Source organism: Leopardus geoffroyi, chromosome B4 (genome assembly GCF_018350155.1).
Source record: "Leopardus geoffroyi isolate Oge1 chromosome B4, O.geoffroyi_Oge1_pat1.0, whole genome shotgun sequence".
NCBI lineage: Eukaryota > Metazoa > Chordata > Mammalia > Carnivora > Felidae > Leopardus > Leopardus geoffroyi.
In genome coordinates, this window is record NC_059341.1 from 139,768,395 (window position 1) to 139,789,308 (window position 20,914).

At 61.0% G+C, this 20,914-nt stretch overlaps 1 protein-coding gene across 8 annotated transcripts in view; it reads left to right on the top strand.

The window, feature by feature from the left end:
• Positions 1–20,914, top strand: part of TBC1D22A (TBC1 domain family member 22A) — a 325,287-nt gene that overhangs the window by 229,287 nt on the left and 75,086 nt on the right. For 6 of the 8 annotated variants that reach the window (XM_045464835.1, XM_045464837.1, XM_045464836.1 and 3 more), the window contains one exon: positions 6,153–6,280. The exons of the other annotated variants lie outside the window; for them this stretch is intronic. In XM_045464835.1, coding sequence (XP_045320791.1) covers positions 6,153–6,280 — 128 coding nt within the window. The remainder of the gene's footprint in view (positions 1–6,152; positions 6,281–20,914) is intronic. 8 annotated transcript variants of the gene reach the window in all.

The window sequence follows — 20,914 nt, forward strand, 5'->3', positions numbered from 1 at the left end:
ATTCATTATATGTACACTCTTATTTCCAGTGAAATGGAAAATTTCAAATTCAGAATTATTGCTAACCAAATTACCTTTATCAGTGACAGAGCATCTGCTCACAATTACTTATAAAATAGGAAAAATGAAGCTTTTCAGCATATGCATTTGCAGCCCCGACGTATATAAATCGAAAGCAACGCGGAGAGTTTAGTTGTCCATTTTTTAGCACCATCCAGCCAGGAGGCGGCCCCCGCCAGGAGTCCCACGCGTGTGAGCGGGTTTGGGGGACCGTGGTGGGCCCGCTTTGTCACCCTCCGTGACGCGCTTCCCGAGAACCACCCCTGCATGAGCAACGTCTCGTCGGCGGGCCGGGTGCTCCTGCCGTGGGGCCTCACGTAGGCCATGCCTGGGGGTCACGACCCCCCAGAGCTCCAGGGGCTTTGCCTTTCCAGCTCCTGTTGGGAGCGCCGAGGCCTCCACCTGGCAAAGAGGAGGCCGGGCACTCCTGGGCATGTGGGGTCGGTTATTCTGACAACTGCAACAGACAACTGTCAGATTCAAGGTTGAATTTATTTTGTGTCTCTCCTCCAAGCTGCTGAGCTCTCAGAGGTGAGGACGCAGGTCTCGTCTGCCCTGCTTCCTCTTCCACACAGCCTGGGTATGTGGGCGGGGCGGGGGGGATCCCTGGTACATTTTCCCTGGAAGAGCTGATGGATGAGGAGCTTTTGTTCTGGAAGGACTTTGCATCTTTGTGGGGTTAGCCAGGTGGCGGCAGGTTTCTGGCTGTTCCCGTGGCCCGTGCTTTTCCAGATGGGCCGGGTCGTGCTCTGTAGAGAGCAGGGGCTGTGCCCCCGGTGCTGGTACCCGGGGACACAGGGCGAGTGCCTGCACCCATCTGGCGGTGTGGGGCCGCTGCAGGACGTGGGGTGGGGCAGTCCTGCGTCCTGTCTCCGGCCCTCTGCTCCTTGCCCGCATCCGTGGGCACCACCCAGCCGGCCTCTGTGCACTCGCCCCCGGGTCAGGGTCCTGTGGGCCTGGCCCCTTCAGGAAGGGCACTGGTCAGCACTGTCTGGCTGCGATGGGCTCCTCTGGGCCAAGCCTATGACCGGGCCCGCCGCTGTCTGCGTCTTGTGGGGAGGGGGAGGAGGACTTACCTGCAGGTGGGGCCCCAGGAGGAACTCACTGTGGAAGAGAAAGGGTTAATTGTTACTGTTTACTTAGGTTACTTCAGTGATAGGTGTTCTGCAAATAGGAGTTTAGTTTTCCAAATCTGTCCGCTTGCCAGGTCACATTAAAAAGGTGTCCCCTGCCTTTTGGGCACGCTTTTAGAGCTGTTTCCCGAGTTTGTAAACTGGTGACCTTGTCCTTCGGCATGCTGGGTGTGCCACGGCAGAGCATGGGCCTGGCTGCGGAGGCCGGGGCTGGGGCTGTTCTGCCCTCGCTGTCGTGGGCGGCTTGCTTCCCCAGCTTCCGTCCTGTCCGCGTCTCCCGCGGGTCTCCAGCTGCGGCCGTCGCTGTCCCTCATTGCCGGGCCTCGCTCCGTGTGCACACGTGGGCCCAGACAAGGTCCCCGTCCCACAGGAGGCCAGGGTCCAGGGCAAGACCTGCTGATGGTACCCTGGGGAGAGCGCGGTGACGACCCCTCATCGGTACCCGGGGCTGGATGGCCCCTCCGTGGACAAACCACTGTGTTACTGGGCAGGAGCAGAGGACGCGAGGCAGTGTCTGAGCGTGTGGTGACCCGTCAAAACATAACGTGAATCCGTGTTACCGAACTCGGAGTCGGCATATCTTCCCGACTCTTAACACGTGACCACTGCACTGCTGTGTTTGCTGGGGTTTGGGCTGTGCCGTGCCTGCAAGGGTGGCTTGACGGGGGCAGGTGGGCTGGCCGCCATGCGTCGGGGGGCCCCAGGCTGCTGACCGGCTGCGTCACAGGGCTCTGTCCCGTGCCGGTGGACGAGGCGCTGGCCATGTCCCTGTAGAGTGGCAGGCTGCATTGGCCAGCGGGACCAGGAGCCACCAGGTGCCTGTCCCCGGAGCGTCCTCTGGGCCGGCCTCCCTCCTTCTGGGCCATTTCCAGGCAGCGGTTGTGTCTGCCCAGCCTGCTCTCCACGCTGCCAGCTGCACACACGGGGAGGTGACGCCACTCTGTGTGGACGAGTCGTCTTCAGTAAGATCGCAAGTTTTCTAAACTGCTGGGTTTTCTTTTTTTTTTTTTTCAACGTTTATTTATTTTTGGGACAGAGAGAGACAGAGCATGAACGGGGGAGGGGCAGAGAGAGAGGGAGACACAGATTCGGAAACAGGCTCCAGGCTCTGAGCCATCAGCCCAGAGCCTGACGCGGGGCTCGAACTCACGGAGTGCGAGATCGTGACCTGGCTGAAGTCGGACGCTTAACCGACTGCGCCACCCAGGCGCCCCATAAACTGCTGGGTTTTCAAGTAGTTATCGTATTTGGCTTTCACAGTGACCAGAGCGCCCGTGTCAGTGCCCCGGGCCGCGGCAGAGACTGGCCATCAGCCGGTGCCCTGGGGTAACAGGCAAAGGTCAGGCCTGGATGGAGGGGCCGCTGGGGGCCCTTAGAACTCTCCAGAAGCTTAGTTCTGTAGCTGCTGAGAACTGTAGGTTAGAAGTCATTCTTCAGTTCTTTAAAAAGAGTAGCGTCCTGTCACGTCTCGAAAACGCTCCTTGGCACCGTGGCATGAGGAGCAGAGGCAGAGAAGGAAGACTGCAGGTTGGGGCTTCGTCCATCGTGGTCGGTCACGTTTTCTCCCCGCACTCATGGTTCCTTCACTCACTCGATCATCTGACAGACACAGAGGGCGCTTGGGGACAGCACCTGCCCTGGAGTGGGCATGTTCCCTGAGCAGTGAAGCCCCAGACGGCACGAGAAATGTTCTCCTCGGGGTGTTTGTAGTACCAGGAAGGGAGGGGCGGGTCTCAGAGAACTCTCCAGGTGCTGGGCACGTGAATAGCGCTGCACTGGGCAGGGATGGGGTGGGTGGCAGGAGGAGGGCGGTGGCATGAGCGACACGGGATGGCCGGGTGTCGTCGGGCAGCATCCTGGCATAAAGTGCTCCTGAGCTGACAGCCCGGGAGACGGTTACCCCTTCCCATCAGTGGGCTCTTCTCAGTGACAAGCTGTGACTCCGTTCTGCCGGGGAGGCCCTGCCATGGACCGTTTGCTGGCCGCGTCACCTCCCCCGGAGCAAGTGGACACTTCTCTCTGGAAGTGAAATGAAGTTTGTGTAAAACCAGCCGTATCTAATAAGACCCAAGTTGATTAGAAGAGCACAGTTAGGTAGACCGCAGTGTGGCACCTGTGCGTTGCACCTGCCCTGCCCCGTGGGGGGACTTCTGCAACCTGGACCCCGTGTGAGAGGCTGAAGTCCTCTCCCTCTGAGCCTCGGGGCCCCTGGGAGGGGCTCTTCTGGAGAGCTGACGAGGACAGACCAGAGGTTCTGGTGGAGAAAGTTGGGAAGGGTCTGAGCACCTGTGTTCTAACAGCCACGGAGGTGAGGGTGACGTCCAGCTGTGCGGGGGCCGCGGAGGTCACCCCTGCTGCACTTAGGGGTCCGGCCAACCTGCCTCTGAGCTCCTCAACTGCCTCCCCTCCTGGGCTCACCAAGTGCCCAGGATGGGGTGACAGGCCTTGTCTGTGGGTCAGCGGGCTCTGAAAATGGAGCTCCCAGGGGCCTAGTGCAAAGAAGACAGTTCACCGAAAGCTTAGATTTTATGCTAAAACTAATGACGATGGTCGACTTTATTCCATAATGCTTATTTGTTTGTTTTACTGGGGAGAATAGCCTTGGAAATTTCTCAGGGTGACCTGTTCTTACTCCCCTGACTCCCCTACTGCCTGGCTCCCTGGCCCACGTTCTGTTCCACCTCCGCGTCCACAGAAGTGCCCTTCTCAGGCTTCCGAGGGGGAGGACGGGTGGGGCCAGTCGTGGGGAGATGCGGACTTCCCATGAGCTTGCCTGGGCTCGTGCTGGGACCTCTTCAGAGAGCAAACCCCAAACCAGCCCCTTCCCTGCCACGCGAACTGCCCTCCAGGGGGAGGAGCCCCGTCTGCAGGAGCCGAATACTGCGGGGAGTGGGTGCCAGCCGCCGGAGCCCCCATGCCCGGGCCTGCCCTCTCTGCCCACTTCCTGGCCTCGGCACCCTGGGCCCGGGCCTGCCCCGTGCGGTGCGCAGAGCCCTCGGTCCCTACATCTGTCCCTGAAAAGGCAGTACGTGGCGGGCTGGGGGCCTGTGCAGTCTTCCCACTGTCTCCCTCGGCCTCCTCCCTGGCACCTTGCTCCCAGCGGGCTGCAAGGGCTCGGGGGTGAGCCTGTGTGGTTCTTACCAGCCCCGTGCAATTAGTCACTGTCTGGTTGTGACCGCTCTCCCAGCGTGCCGCCGGGTCTGCTCCACCGCGCGCCCCAGCGTCTCCCCCACACCCGGCCACAGGCGTCCCTCCTGCCTGCCGCATCCGACGCCCAGGCGAGTTTGTTGCGCTCAGCCGGGACGGTGCTGGTTTGGGGTGGGGTGTCCCAGTGGTGCCGGGGCGGGAACCGGAGCTGCCCGGAGCTTCTCTGCGGCCAGCCTTCCTCTCCTGTAAGCGGGCGCACCTCCCCACCAGGCACTCACACTTCAGCCGGAGTCACTGCCTGTGTGATGCGGAGGCTCTCAGGACAGGGTCCTCTCACCCTCCTGTCCCCTCCTTTTTAAATTTTCTTTACGTTTATTTATTTTGAGAGAGAAAGCAAGCATGAGCGGGGAGGGGCAGAGAGAATACCAAGCAGGCTCCGCACTGTCAGTGTGGAGCCCGAGGTGGGGCTCGAACTCACAAACCACGAGCTCGTGTCCTGAGCTGAAATCAAGAGTCAGACGCTTACCTGACTGAGCTCCCCAGGCACCCTCTCCCCTGTCCCCTCCTTTTTGCCTGGTGGTTAGGAAAGCCTTTTCTCTGCAGTATTGCAGGTTACCAGGAACACGAGTAAAGACAAACCAGTAAGCAACAAAACACGAACACTTGTTTATTTGCCAGTTCTGGAACTTTCTTTGGGAGGACTGAAAACCTTGTCAGCTTTTTACAGGGTCACTTTTCAAGGCTGGTCACAGGGGGAGGTAAGCCCCAGAGAGAAAGAACTTGCACGTAACTCAGGAGCTCAAAAGGTGCGTGCAGAGAGAGCGCCTTTAGCAGTACTCGGTGGGCCCTGATTGAGCACAGTCAGCGTGGGAGGGTCTCCCTGTTCCCAGCCAGGACCCATTAGGTGGTACTTGGCTGTTTTAGGAAACAGCACAGGTACTTCCCAGACCCCTCAGGGTGGAGCTTTTCGGGGCAGAATGTTGGGAAGCAGCAAGGTCACTGTGACCCCAGAGCCTTTGCTTCTCACAGTGACACCACCAGAATTCAGGGACCAGGGAGCTTCACGGAGCTCTGGAGCCTGTCCCGCAGGCTGCTGACCACTCGGAAGAGATGTCCGCTGACCACTGGGCAGCACAGGGGACCAAGGCTGCAGAGCAGGACGGGAGGAGCCATTCGTGGCCGGTGGGAGCTCGTGCGTCAGGCAAGGGATGGTTGCTAAAACCTCGTCCTTCTGAGAGGCCAGCTGTCTGGAGTCCGGCCCCAAACCTGGAATCCAGACGTGCCGGCCTAGAGCCAGGCCCGTGTCCTGCTGGCCCCCTCTCTGGCCGGGTCCCGGAGCAGGTGGGGCATTTGCCTGGGACGAGCTTGAGGTGGTTTTGGGAGCCGGCAGGCTCGCCGTCTCTCTGTCCGAGTCCCTCCTGGGACCGTGGCCCGGGTGTGGTGGACTCGCCCTGGCTGGAGAAAGCACTCACCTCGTGCCCCGGAGCGTCTGCTGACCTCTCACAGCAGTTTCTCCTCCACTGGGGGGGCGTGGTCCTGCCCCTCTTACTGGGGGTGGGGCACCTGCTGCATGGCTCCCAGGGGGCCCCGCGGCAGGGGACCCGGGAGCAGGGGACCCGGGAGCGGTCCTCGCCGGTGTCCTCGTGCCACTGCGGCTGCTGCCGCTCACTTTCCCGGAGCAGGAGTCCATCTGAACGGCCTCCTGGCTCCCCGGGGACGAGGCCCGGGTGTGTGGCGGTTGGGGGGGTGGCTGTGAGGTGCCCCCCAGGGGCTCTCGCTGACGGCCTCGGGGCCTGTGTTTGTCTCGTGCAGAGCGAGTGCACCGGCACCTGGAGCAGCACGAGGTGCGTTACCTGCAGTTCGCCTTCCGCTGGATGAACAACCTGCTGACGAGGGAGGTGCCCCTCCACTGCACCATCCGCCTGTGGGACACCTACCAGGTGAGCTGTCCCGTGCGCGCCCGCCCGCCTCCCCCCACTGCGCTCCGCCGGGGCCCGTGGGCTGCACCTGCCCTTGCCCTCTCGGCATCCGCTCGGTGGAAGGCGGTCTTTTGAAAGTCCGTCCCTGGCGTCCTGTCGTCGGAGTCGACGTAAAACCGGGAAGAACTTCCCGTAGTTCCGTTTGTAGCCGAACTTCATTCCGACCGCGCGGTGACTGTGTCCCTGGGGCTCGCGAGCGCTTACCTTGGGCCCAGATCCCGGGGTTCCGGTGGGCTCTGGGCCTGAGCCGCAGCAGCTGGGAATGATCACACTCAGGACTCACGTGTGGTCTCCGTTTTGAGTTTACTCATAATAAAGATTTTTAAAAAAAATCGCTGACAGATTCGGTGCAATATGAAGTTTTCTCCTCTCCACCGATTTTGATGGAACTCGTTTCTTCAGGAGATTGAGTTTTCTGGAACAAACCACCTTTGTTCCCTCGAGTATCCCCTTGCTTATTCTAGCACCTTTTCATCTCGTTGGAGATGTTTGCCGAAGCCGAGGCCGCGCCGCAGGGCTCACACGCCCGCTGTTCGTCATCACTGCAGGTGGCAGGAGCCTTACGTGACCGGGAGCGGGGTCCGCGGAGGCCGGTTTCTTCACCGAGAGGCAGGGTGTTTGCTGCCGTGGGCGACAGCCCTCCGCGGGCCCTGGACCGGTGGCGGTGGGGGGGGAGGGGGGTGGTGTACCTTCGGAGACCGGGAAGGGAGCTCCCCACGGTGGCTGCTTTGCGGGCAGGGTCAGTCCTGGCCGGTGGGCTGGGCTCCGCCGAGGGAGCCTCGTCTGTGGACATCCGTGACCGTGTGGGCAGGAGGCAGGAGGCCTTAGAGCTTGTCCTGCCCTCCACTCCCCTTCCCTCCATCGAAGGGGCCTTGGTGTGGACCGTGCGTTCTTCCTGTGGGGCCGGAGCCCCCGTGCCTGCCGCCGTCCTACTCTGAGCCCGCGGTCACGGGAGTCCTCAGAGTTCTGTTCCTGACGGTGGTCCTTGTGCCCCACGCGGGGCCCGCGACCGTCTTGTGGTTCTGAAGCCCAGCATTTGGACTTGGCCATCCTTTCTTGCCGCTCGCATATTCTGGTGATGCTCGCTACGGAATTTAGGACCACTCAGCCGCTTGTGTGCAGATGCCCCACTTTGGTTTTACTTTTCTGGGGACCCGGCAATTACAGAGTTTCTGGCCACCGACATTTGCTGGGACATAAAGCCTTCCTTGGGCTGTTTGGTTAAAGTGGCCATCAGTCTGGTGCTATTAACTGGGTCTCAGCAGCATCACAGGAAACAAACTTAATATCCCGTGACTTGGGAACGCTCTCCATTTGTGATGGGTTAGGCTGTTGAAGACCCTGCCTCTTCATTAAACACCAGGTTCCTTGTAATACTGTCCCCATTACAGATAAATTAGGTATGAAGTCAATTGTGTTTTGAGGAGCCAGGAAATGGATCTGCGCGTCCGTGGTCCTGCGCCACCTCGCTAAAACTCCTAATAGGTATTAAAACTTTAAGCACAGTTGTGGCATCTTTATTGAGTTAATTTTCCTGAAATTAAATTTTGTCATGAATTGACTCATTTGTACTGTGGACTCATTCTTGAACTGACAGTATCCTGGTCATAAACCTTTTCATATCTTAAAAATTGGGGATATTTCTATTTTACAGGCCCAAGTAACCATGAAATTGTATTGCATCTTTTGGCAATGAAAATACATAGTAATCACGGGATGGCATTCGGGCGATCACTCTCCCCTAAACTGGGGTGTTTACTAGCTGGGCCATTAGAGTAGCTCTTTAACCCTCACGAGGGAGCGTGAAGGCCTCCGGTGTCGTGTGTCAGTGGAGGGTCTGGAGACACCTGCTCTGTCCAGGCTCCCAGCTAGGAAGTGGCGTGAATGTGAATGAGGTCAGCACAGGCGTGAAAACAGGCGTTTAAACAGCACAGACGATCCAGAGCCGGCCGTGCCAAAGGGAGGTAGGTGGCCCCCGGGCACGTTGCACGTTGTTGGAAACGGCGCTGGTGTGGGTGGCTGTGGCCGGAGGGGGCAGCGGCCTCCCGGAGAGCCCCGGCCGTGGGAGCGGGTTGCTGGACCTCTGGTACTCGGCCACCAGCTTTGCCTCTGGCTCCCCAGCCCCGGACTGTTGAAGGGAGGCGTCCCGCCCTTCCTGCGGTGCTTGGATGCTGATGACTCGGATGAGAGAGGCCTTCGCCCTTGGTCTGTAGCCGCGGATGGGAGGTGGTCAGTCCCTAACCCGTTGGGGCCAACGATCTGCCAGGCTGCCCCCTTGTTTTGTTCAGTCTTCTCTCTGACTCCCTTCTCTTCCCCAAGCCAACCCCTTGGTCTGCGCCTGCCAGGAGGCACATTGGCTTTGCTCTCTGGGACGAGGGCAGACTCAGAGCTGGCGGGTGTGGGGGTTGTGGGGGGGGGGGTCCCCATTCTGACAGCTCCCGCACCGTTCTGCTGCTACTTGACAGTGACGTCGGGAGCTCGGCGTCCTCCCGCGGACCGCAGGGCTGGGGTGGGGCGGGTGTGCCAGAGAGGGAGGACGAGCTCGCACCCCTCCGGGTGGGGCCGAAGCTGGAGCAGGCTCCCCAACAAAGTACGAAACTCGAAACCTAAAATCAGGCCTGAGTCCCTGCTGACGTAAGATGGACTCGTGAGTAAATGAGCCAAGAGACAAGTCTCCGATGCAGAGGATTCCAAACATGTCCGCAGATACCGGGCCCTGGACTTGCTGGGGCCGAACCCCCTCCCTCCGCATGGGCCGCGCACACGGGCTCCCCCCTGGAGGGCGGGGTGGACGGGGATGGGGGTCGGGGAGCCTCAGCCAGGTGACCGAGGCGGACACCTCGGGGATCAGTCAGGCCGACCGACGGCAGGCGCCCTGATGGGGCGGGACGAGGAGGGCCCTTCACCTGTGGGCTTCCTCTCGAACCCGGGACCCCAGTCCAACCCCGAGCAAAACGTCAGACGGATCCTGAGTCACGTTCTGCAGGGTTCCCGACCGGTACGCCTCAAGCCGGTCAACATCATGGAAACCAAGGGAAGTTGGGAAAATGGCGTCAGCCCGGAGAAGCCCGAAAAGGCAGGATCACTGCACACAACGTGTCCCGGATGGGATGGGATCCTCGGACAGCAAAAGGCACGAAGTAAAGAAGGAAACTAACTGAGTGGAGCGTACACTTGACTTAACCGCCGCGGACCCGCACGGGCTCTCCGACGCCAACAGCTGTACCAGACGGTTGTGAGCTGCTGGGTGCAGGTTCCCTGTCCCGTCCTTGCCGTTCTGTGCCATCCCTGGGCACCTCCCGGCTTCCTGCAGCTCCAGAGGTCCTGCCCGGCCTCCTCTTGTGACCTGACACCTCCCTCGGGGACACCCTCCAGAGGGGGCTGTCGCCGCCACAACCGGCCACTGCCGACAGGCCACGGCACGCGTCCGTTCTCTCCGTGGTGGACGACCCAGTCGGAGAGCAGGGTGTCTGCACAGGTGGCTCCCGTGCGAGCTGCCGTCCTGGCTCACGGGTGGCGGCCTGTGCACCCCGTCCTCACGCGGGGAGAGCGTTCTCTGGCCCGTCTTCCTCTTGGTAGGGGTGCCAGATTAGCAGATCAGGGCCCCCTGTGGCCTCCTTAACCGTACTCGCTACGCAGAGGCCCTGTGTCTAAGCCCTGTCCCGCTGTGGGTTGGGGGCCTGCAACCTGTGAATTTGGGGGAACACAGTTCAGTCCGTAAGGTGCCCCTTGGGGGGTTATCTGGAGCACCCCGGGCGGACCCCTGTCACGTGACCAGGATTACCGCCGTCCCCCTGCCGGACTGTCCCTGTGGAGCTGGGCCCCCACCGCTCACCCCACCGTGGGCCCGGGGCCTCCCTGCGTTAAACCTCCGGGGTGGATGGGTTGGTTCTTGGCAAGAAAGCCGCTCAGCTGTGCTTCCCTAGAGCTCTCAACTCGGGGGACCCTCCCTGGTAGAGGGGCCTCGAACGATGCTTTCCTGGCACACTGGACGTTCCAGCTGCGCCGCCGCCCCGGCTTGCTCCCGTCTCTCCTCGGGGCTGCTCCAGGCAGGATGTGTGCAGCACCCCGGCTCTGGGCCCCCCTTGCTCACCGTCTTTGGATTTCACGCGCGTTCTCTGGAATTGCTCACCTGTGGCAAAACGGCACAAACGTGGCTTCTGTCTGTGACCCTGGTGGGCCGAGGACTGTACTTGTGGCTCTGGGCCCATGGGGCGGTGCCTCCTGAGGCCTCAGACTCCTTGCAGTGGCAGAGTCCTGGGAGGGCACCGAGCTCGTCTGCACTCCCTCTCCACGTCCCAGGGTCACACTTTGTGTCGGGAGACTTGTGGGAGCTCCTCCTCTGGCAGGTCCTGGGACAGGAGTTGCCATTGTGCCCTAGCCTGGCTGCCCCTCCTCCCGAGATCCGCTGAGGGGATGTGCCCTGTGGGCTGTCGGCCAGAGTCCCTGAGCCCTGAGACACAGTCTGGGGTGAGCTGCTCCCACGCATCTGCCGGGCTCATGCACCTCCCTGGCAGCACGGTGTCCACCACAGGGGACCTTGCCGGGGACGAGACGGGCCCAGAGCAGTTGGCAAAGGCTGGTTTCCCCAAGGACGGAGACCAGAGTGGAGTTTCCAGCGTGGCATTCTTGTGTACTAAATGACTTTCTGATGTGCTTTAGCTTTTCGGGGTCTCGTGGCTCCATACGAATTTTAGGATTGTTTTCGGTTTCTGTGAAAATATCATGGGAATTTTGATGGGGAGTGCAGCAAATCTGTGGATGGCTTTGGGTTGTGTGGGCCTTTTCAGGGTGTTAACTGCCCAGTGCAGGAGCGTGGGGCACTTCCCATTTGTGTCATCCTCGGTTTCTTCAACCAGCGTTTTACAGTTTTCAGTCTTTCGCTCCTAAGTATTTTATTCTTTCTGCGGCCCTTGTGCATGGGACCGTTTTCTTGATTTCTCGTTCTGATAGTTCATTGTTAGAGTAGAGAAACACATCTGATTTTCCTAGGTTGACACTTAACTTGCAACTTGGCTCAATTTGTTTATCCAAAGGAAATGAGACCAGTGTCTCCAAGGGATCTGTGCACCCCCACATTCACTGCAGCATCATTCTCGGTAATTGTTCTCAATAACCCGATGTGGGTGATCACGTGCATACAGGTGCAGGAGCCTGGCCCCGGTGGCAAGGAGTGGGGAGGGAGGCGCAGGGAGAGGGGTGCAGGGAGGGGAAACCCTGGTGTGCACAGAGCCAGTGGGAGGGATTCCGGAGCAATGCGTCCAGTAGAAGGTTCTGGGATGATGGAAGTACCCGGTGGGATCACCTCTAGACATAGTGGCTTACTCAACTCTTGGAAAACGTGACCGAGGAACGGAATTTTTAGTTTTAATTTCTCTAAGTTTAAATCGAATAGGCCCACACAGTGAGTGGCTGCCTTATGTGGGGTGCAGCTCTGGGAAGGGGGGGCAGGGTCAGTAGGGCATCATGGGGAGCGGGCAGCTCCACCTGGAAGGCCCGTGGGCACTGGGTCAGTGGAATGCTGCCCATCGATGGCTGTAGACAGGTGCACTTGGGCTGGGGTGGGCTGACCTCAGCTTGTGTCGAGGTGACCTTCCCATCTTCCGAGTGGTGTGGCTGTGCAGGTGTGGGAAGGGGGCGGGAGGCAGTGGGCAAGGCTCACTGGGTGGTGGGGACTCCCCCTGCCACGGCTGGGGTCCTTTCCTCCCTGACGTCCCGCGAGGCCTATTCAGAAGCGAGTGTGCCGCCTGGCTGTGTCCTGGAAGGAGGAACCCCACAGCTGGGGTCGAAGGGCTGGGTCCCCGGGGGACATCGGGGCTCTGGCTGGTCCTCGGGGAGTGACACTGGGGAGTGACCACTGCGGAGCCGGCCCTCGGGCTGAGGCTGTGTTCCGGCGAATGCCGCTTTCCACCCGCTGGCCCCAGCACCGCCCAGTCTCGTGGGCAAGTGTGCGTGGCTCGGGGAATGGCTCCTCTCCTGCACTGAGGCCGGAGCCGGCTTTGGTAGATGGGACTGGTGCCGAGGGAGCCATCGGAGGCCTTACGCTTCCCACAACCTACTGATTTTGTTCAAGACAAGGAAAAACCTCCTGTCAGGTGAGTGTTGCAAGATGACTTCGTTTACCTTAAGGCATTTACTAAATTCCTTCCTCGTGGTACCCGAGGCCACCTGAATTCTAAGTAGGACAGCCTCCACTGCCCACACGCCCAGGGGCGTCTTCAGTCACTCTCTTCACAGGGCTGGCGGCAAATCACGCGCGAGGAACCTCGAAGTCTCTCCAGGCTTCAGATCCGGTCACTTGCGTGCTGTCAGCCTTAGGTCGCGACCTCCTGAGGCAGGGCCACCACACATAGCTGCTCAGAGCAGGCCGTGCCGGTGCTCGAGGCCCAGGCCCCCAGGCGCCCAGGGCACACGTGTTCAGGGAAGCGGCACGACTGGGTCCTAGGGTGTTTTTAATGCCGATAAAGCACCCAGTGGCCCACCTGCGGCCAAATGGACCTGGGTCCTTCCGGGAAAAGATCTGTACAGATGTATCACGTGGGCCCCCGGCTCTGGCAGAAGGGCCTCTCTCCCGAGCTCAGCTCTACCCTTGTAGCCTTGGGCAGGTTGCTTCCCGAAGCGTGTCTTGCGAGATCGCCGTGGGGATCCAATGAAACGTTTCCAGCCGGGGGTCGGTAGGGCGTCAGTCTGTGTTTGGGCCTTGGGGTCTCAGAATTAGGGGACCAAGGCCCCACCTCCCTTCACCGTGAGCCATGGTTGGGTACCTGCCTCCTGCAGACACACTCGTGCCCCAGTGCCCAGCATGGCACCACGGCGAGAGCAGGGCCCAGGTCGGTGTCACTCAGTGCGTGGCTGGAGCCGTGCCCAGGAGCCAGGACCGCTGCCGTGAGCCCATGTCTCCGTGGCCCCGGCCAGGCCCTCTGCAGCCTGCTGAGCCACGGGGCGGGAGGGGGTTATGAAGGGACGTTGGCCTCAAACCCTGTGGTAGGGGAGTGGCATGTGAGCCCCTGGGTTCCGTGGGCCGGCTGTGCCGGCTTGGGCAGTGGGGGAGGGTTGGGGCCCCCACCTGCCCACTGCTGCGAGGGGCCGCCCCAGCGCCCGGACGCTCCCGGATACGTGTTCTGAGGTGGCTCTGATCAGGACACTGCCAGGTTTGCTCCTGGGACATCCTCAGGGCAGTCGGCCCTTTTGCCTCATTTGAGGTGAAATCTTTCCAGCATTTTGGTTTTCTGCTGTGTGGCCTGTGCAGTCCTCGCGGACCCTGGAGAAGGCACATTGGAGACGGTGAGGGGCAGGGCCTCCCTGAGCTCCAGAGGACATGCCCGCATCTCTGGGGAGGAGCTCGACCTTGCACCTGGTGGGTGCCCCCTGCCTCATCCAGTCAGCTGATGTTTGCTGAGCACCCGCCCTGGGCCTGGCCCTGTTCTCAGCCCTGGGGACACAGGGAGCACGCGTCCCAGCGAGAGAGCCTGGCCTCCGGTTGTGAGACAGTCGCTAACGCACGCGTCTGCTGAAGGCGCACCAGGCTGCGTGGTCCCTGGGATCGTGCAAGCCAGGATGCAGCGAGGGCATCGTGGGCCCTGAATGGGATCTGCTCCCGTGGTGAAGGCTTCTGGCAGGATGTCTCAGGGAAGGAGGAGTCCTGAGAGCCCAGGCCTGGACGGAAAGAACGAGAAGCGTGTGGAGCAGGAGGGCCGCCGGGAACGAGGGCGCGTGGGCAGCGGGTGTGCAGGACGTGGGGTGTGGAGGAAGGGTCTGCTGGATGCTGCCGTGCCGCAGGCAGGGGACAGCTGTGGCTTGGTCATGAAGGGTCACTGTGCAACCGACGGGAAGATACTGGATTTGCAAATCAGACACTGTGTGTGATTGGCCCTCACGCCAAGGATGCGTATCTGCTGACGACCTACATCTGTCCATCTGTCCAACCACCAGTCACTCCTTCCACTCGTCCACCTTCTCCAACGTGAGCCCTTGTTTGCGTGGGGTCTGACATGGGCCCCAGTCCATTGAGATGTCTGAGCGTCATCTCTGCCCCTAGGGGTCCATTGCCTGGCGGGGGACACGTGCTCTGCCAGAGGTGGTGAGGTTGGGGACTTGGGGACACCTCACTCTGCCCAGGGGTATAGAGCAGGTTTCCCAGAGGACATTTCAGCAGGACTTTGAGCTGAGGACAGGGCTGGACCCAGAGCCGGATGCCAGGAAGTGCTTGCCGATGGTAGGAGCGGATTTGGAGGCCGAAGACGTGGCTGGGCCCAGCCTGCTCTTCGGGAGGTGTGCTGGGTGTGGCTGCATCATGGTGTTTGGGTGTCGGGGCAGAGCAGAGGCCGCTGCTCTCAGCTGGGGCCACGGGCAGTGGGTGGCCAGGGTGGGGAGCGGGTCTGGGTCCGTGGTCTCATCCACAGGCTGCTGGGCGCTCGAAGCTCTTTTCCCGGAGGGTGACTTAGCTTCCGCAGCCTGGGTTCCCGCCCGTGAAAGAGCTTGGTGCTGGTTACTGTGGCCCGTCTTCCAGCCCTGCCGTCACGAGCACCTACTACCGTGGCTGCACCCGCAGCCCCACCTGTCATGTTGCCTGTCGAGTAACCTCTGGTCCCACCAGCCCCACCTGTGGGGAGTCCCCTTGCTGTACTGCGGGCCATCCCTTCAGGGCAGGGGTGTAGATAGCCAATTTGTTGGTGCTGGGGCCTGGTGCCCTCCCACCGGGCCGAACTCTGGGTGGATGAAGCCCAGAGACCCGGAGGGAAGAGTGGGTGGGGCGGTCCAGCCGAGCGATTTCCGGGGGAGGGGCGGGGCAGGTGGAGGCTGGGAGGCTGGGTGAGGCTGGGGCGGGCATCCCAGGGGCTGGGTCTTCAGGCTGTGGCTGCCTCAGTGATCGGTGCCCAATTTCAGTCATGCACAGGGTTGCCCCTACACCTTTTGTCCTTTGTTCCACGGCCTGGTCTTTCTCCCAGGGGTCCTTCTGGACGTCTTCTCCCAGCCCCTTTACGAGGCTGCCTGAGCCCCTGTCCTCCAGGGTGACTGCAGCGGTGTCACTGGCCACACCTGGGGGGCAGGGGGGAGGCACACACTCTGAGGGCCGCACAGTGGGCCGGGCGACGGCCCTTGTTGGCTCTCCTGAGCCTTCCGGGGTGCCTCAGCGCCGATTCGCAGTGAGCCAGGTGGCATTGAAGCTGATGGATTGGGTTAATCTAATAAAACTGGAGAAGCAGGTCTCCTTACAACATACTTTTTCATAAGCCCATTAAGATTTGAGGTCGTAAGCTTTTCATGTCTGCCCTCCTCCGGGAGCAGGCATAGATCACTGTCAGCTGGGTGAGGATTTAGAAATGAGAATATTCAGCAAGACTGTGCTCACCGCTGATAACTTTGCGGGGAGGAGCCGGGAGAGGGTGTCTCTGCTCCTCCGGTGGCAATAAAGTCAGCGTCCTGGGGATTTGGAAGTGGTATTTAAAGAAGTATCCAGAATGTCTTTAGCGACTCAGAGACTTTCATTCTTCATATTTCAATCAGGTTGGGCTTTATCGGCTTATTCCAGGCTTGGGGACTGAGGAGACGATGTCTTCCTGTTTCAGTACTTTGCTCTGGCACAGTTGGCCACGTACGTGGGGCCCGAGTCTGCTCCACGTGCTTCCCGGGAGCAAGTGGCTTTCTGGGCGGTGGCTCGGGACACCCAGCAGCTTCCACACTGTCACTGACCTGGGCAGAGAAGTTTGCTCTGTATTTTAGCCTCTGAGGGCTAACTTTCATAACAGATAAAATCTTCACTTGTGGGAGGTTACGTAAAGAGTGACTGTCGTGCATCTGCCCGGCGGCAGGCCGGACAGGGCAACTCCTTGTTGACGGCCACGCATTCACCTCTGGAAAGTGCTGTCGCAAAGTGGCAGTCACGTCTGGAACTGGGGTGAGGGACAGTTCCTGGGGGGAACTGGCTCAGTGGGGCCAAGTGCATGGTGTGGGCTGGGAGAGCCCGGGCCTGCCAAGTTTGAGGAAGAACCGGGGGCTTTGCATGACGTAGTGGGAGTCAGCAGTGCGGTGTTGCCTCCCCACTTGTCCCCCCAGGTGTCACCAGATTCCCTGGCCCCATAGACAGAGGCTCGCCGAGCACCGTGCTGCTCCGTCCTTGCTAGAGATCCGTGTGTCCTGTCACTTCCTTTTGGGGAACCGTGGACCACCGGGTCCTAGCCGGCTGTGGAGTCATTGGGACAGGCCCCTTGGTTCTTGAGTGACCGGTTTGGACACACACACAGGTTGACCCAGAACGCCTGTGGAATGAATGAATGAATGAATGAATGACCCAGACCAGCGGGGAGGGGGCTCCCACCTCCTGTAAAGAGTGAGGCAGGAGAAGGCGTGGCTGGGGAGGGACACCCTGGGACACAAGGGCCTGGCGTTGGCATTGGACGTGGTCTTTGTGGCTGTGGATGGGGAACTGGAACGTGTGAGTAGAGCTAACAGGGCTTGGTAATCAAAATGTCCCTCTGCTGGAGCCACGGGGGACCCAGCCTTGTCCAGGCTTGAGCTCATGAGGAGGCCGAGACCAGTGACACTGGCAATCGCCGGGACCCTCCAGCCCCGAGCCTGGGTCTGCACATCCCCAGAGCAGGGCTGCTGGAGCCCCACGCAAGGTCACACTGCGGTAACAGCTTGTCACAGCCTCACTGAGCTCTGAAGGGATATGTTCGTGAATATTTTATCTGCAGTGTGACTTTAAGCAACCTGTCTGACTTCTTAGGCCTCTGGACAGAAGGCTCTGGAAAACCAGGGGCTGGAGAAAATCCACACGGGCCTGGCTTCATCTGCCGCTCGAGGTCCTCCTGGGGCTACTGGCCAAGGCAGTGGGCAGGGTGTGTGTATGTGTGTGTGTGTGTGGGGGGGGTCCGCCAGCCCCATGGGACTACCCCTTGTGCACAAGGCTTTGCTGCCCTCACTACATGCACAGCCCGAGTTCTGCCGTGCTTGGGAAGGGGACAACTGTGACATGTGAGATGCAAATGATACACTTGTGAGAATGCTCCTGAGTGTCTTATTACCGGTGGTGTAGATCATGGTCCTTCAGGATTGTAGCGCTCACTTGCATGGGGTGTGTGCTCGGTGCCAGGGGAGAGAACATGGGAAGTATCTGCCTCCGGGGAACCTGTGGTCCTTGGGCCACCCCGACCCTCAGCACTTAAGACGCCTCTCTTAGAGCAGGGCCGGGAGCCGGTCAGGGGGGAGGGATTCGTGCACGTCCTCATCGGAGGAGCCGTGAACTCTGTGAACCTCTCAGCCCTCTGCGAGCTGACTATACTCGGTCCTCGCCGTGGCGAGCGCGTCCTCCGCGTCGTCCACCTGCAGGGGGCCATCCAGGGCAGCAGGCGTCCGTCCCACATAGCCTACTTTCAGTCCCTGTTTTGTGTGGAGGACGTAACGGGCCCTGCAGTTGTGACCTTGCGCCTTTATCACCCCACACCCCCGTCCTCCTTGGGGCCCAAGTCAGGTTCTACCTGAATCGGTGTCTCCCAAATTGCAATTCTGTTTGCCAAATAAATGCCCATTTGTGTCAATTTCCAGTGAGTTCTTTCTTGGCTGTCACCCTCTCTTGCAAGAGGTGCTTGGCGAGCACAGGGTGGTGGGACGAGATGGCCTCTGGCCAGCGAGGAGGTGGTACGGTGCTCTGGGGGTCCTGTCCGTCTTGCCTTTCTTTCCAGACCTGTTCCTTCTCTTCTTTGTGTTCGGAGGGGAGTGGAAAAGTGTCCTGCCTGCCATCTGTTCCAGAATCAGGCTGGCGGCCTGGGGCTGCACCAGCCCGGGCTTGCTCAGTGTCCTGGGCCAGGGGGACCACAGGCAGGGCTGTTCCTCTGGGAACCAGCACACAATGCCTGGTTCCTTGGCTTCAGTGGGCGTGAACTGGAGACAGGTGGCGGGGCCCTCAGTGCAGTAGTGGGCCCCCCCAGGACCTTCGGGGTCCCCCTGACCCCTGAACAGTGTATCAGCAGGCCCCCTGTCACTTTGTTACCGCGAGCCTCTGCAGGCATACTCTGAATTCTCATTTAGAGTCACAGATGCCCTGGGGGAGTCGAATCTGGGGTTAGAGTAGGATGCTTTTAATGTGATAACTTGTCTCTATGAATGTTTATTTGCAACAGCGCATTCATTTTGAGTACTGGGGTTCGTTAGGTAATATTATATCATTCGTGAGCGCAGGGGTGGAGCCAGTGACTCTGCTGTGCTCTCCCCTAGGACACCTGTTGGCCCGTTGCCCCTGCTGCTGGCTGGGAGTGTGCGTGTGTGTTTGTGTGTGTGGGTGTGTGTGCGCACGCACCTGTGTGTGCACGTGCGTGCCCCTTAGGACTACTCTGAGCCACTGATAGGCGATGGGCACACTGGCAGACTGTGGGAGGGCCCTGGGGCCTTCGAGATGAGGGGCCAGGACGGAGTGAAGGGAGGGTTGGCTCGACCTCTGTGGAATGAGCCATGTCTGATGCTGGCGGCCAGTTCCCAGCACCACTGACGGCCCGCCCCCACCCCCACCGCTCAGTGAGTGGCCCTCTCCTCCGGAAGCTGGGCCTTCCCTGGCCGGAGAGTGGGCTTGGTCCTTGAGAGGGACCTGCAGGCAGCCTCCAGTGCCTGTTGTCCACCTGTCGGGGATCCGGAGAGCAGACAGCCATTGAGAGACCCCCGGGAGGAGGGACACCTGTGTGCAAAGGGGAAGGTTGGAAAGCTGGTTTGGGTGAATTCATGGCGTCTCATGAAGCTAGTTCCCGGCCGAGGACCACCACGCGCCTTCTGCTAAATCAGCTGACAACGTGACGTGTGCCAGGCACGTGGTGGCGTTTCTGCGCCTCACCTCCTGTGCTCGCACGCCTGCCAGGGACACCCAGAAGGAGGCCTCGAGGGCCGCACACAGGCTGTCGTGAGAGACGGAATCGTGAGGTAAGCCTCACACACCGGGGACACAGACCCCGTCAGCAGATGCTCCTGCGAGGCGGCCTTCCTGCCGGGTCACAGAAGAGGAAACCAAGGCTCAGAGAGGCCCTGGCCCGTCCTCGGTTGTTTGGCAACGGAGCCAGGAGCCCCGGTGTGAGCGCCGAGGCTCTCGGGAAGCGGCCGTCTCTGCTCAGAGCCCGAGTGGCCCCAGGTTCCCAGGCTGCTGGCGGGGCCGCCCGAGTCCCGGGCGCAAGCGGCCCCCGGTTTCGGTGCCGCGGCCTGAGGGGAGAGCAGGAGCCGGGGTCCTCGCCGAGGTGACATGGGCGCGGCCGGGCAGAGAACAGCACGTCCTTGGGAAGGTGTGGTCCCTGGCGAAGTCTCGCCTCGTCGCATTGGCCGCGGGTGGATTCGCGGGCCGTGAGCAGCGTCAGACTCCCGTTTCTCCTTCGCGGGAACACCGCCGGCGTCCCGAGGACGCCCGTGTTCCCTGGCACTCGTGCCGCCGTCGCGTCGGCTCCCAGCCGCCGCCTCTGTGCGCCGGGCTCCCCCGCTGCATTATTCATACTCCACAGACGCGCCTCTCGGCATCCGCTCTGCAAGGTCCTCTCGCGGCCCCTCCGTGTCCATCGCCCGCACGGTGGGAGGCTTTCTCGGAGGCAGCGGGGCGCTCATTGCTGTGCTGGCGCGTGCGGCTCCACTGCTTCGAAGGCCCGTGGAATCCGGGCATCCGTCTCCCCTCGCTGATGTGATAACAGAAAAAAGACGCTCTGCCTCTGATTGAAGTCAAGTAGCAGGGCCAGCGGCGGGCGCCTGCCCGGATTGCTGATGAGCGCTCTTCCGCGGGGAGGCTGGGCTGGGGCCTCGCGCACGGCCGCGGAGTGGGGGATCGCCCGCCCCTGCCTTTGTAAGGGGGGGAAACGGGACCGTGTCTTTGGCACAGACCGGTCTCCTCGTCCTCAGAGCTGGTGTGGTGTGGACGGGTCCCCTCCCTCCTGGGTGATGGGGTTGGGGCGGGTGATGGCCTACACCGCCCGCACGGACGCCGGTGTGGACTGATCCCTTCTCTCCGCCTGGTCCTGGGGCCTCCTGGGGCTGGAGCTCCCCCTCTAAGGGCTCTTCCCCACTGGGTGCTGTCAGTGTTGGAGAATGTGGTTAAGGGTAAGCTGGCTCTGAAGGCACGGCGGATTTGACTTCACAGCGGAGCCTGGAGCCACGTCCTTCAGGACGAGCCCACTGGTTCCCAGTCCTGAGCCCAGCGCCCTGTCCGATCTGGAAGCCGGAGACAGGAGCTTCATTCCCGCCCGTCTCCCCGTCACCAACCCCTCTCTCCACAGCCCGTCTCCCATCCAGCCACCACCGTGGCTCCCGGTTGGACTTCCTGCAGCCGCCTTGGCCCTCAGCCGCTGGCTCCCAGGACACCAGTCTGGTCTGTCCTCACTGACGGCCGCCTCGGGGTGTCTGTCTGCTAGGCCGGCCTGCCTGCTCTCCAGCCCCTGCTGCAGGCCGTCAGGGCTCCCCACCCAAGCCCGGCTGTTCGGGGGGTGCAGTTCAGGCATTCTAGAGTGTCTGCAGGTAGGTTCCGGTGTTTGTTGTGGGCGCGGCTCAGACTCCAGTAGAGGAGCGAGGGGGGCTTTGGCTCCGTGTTCTGTCCCCTCCCTCCCAGCTCTGGTTCCCTCACCCTGCGGGTCCGTC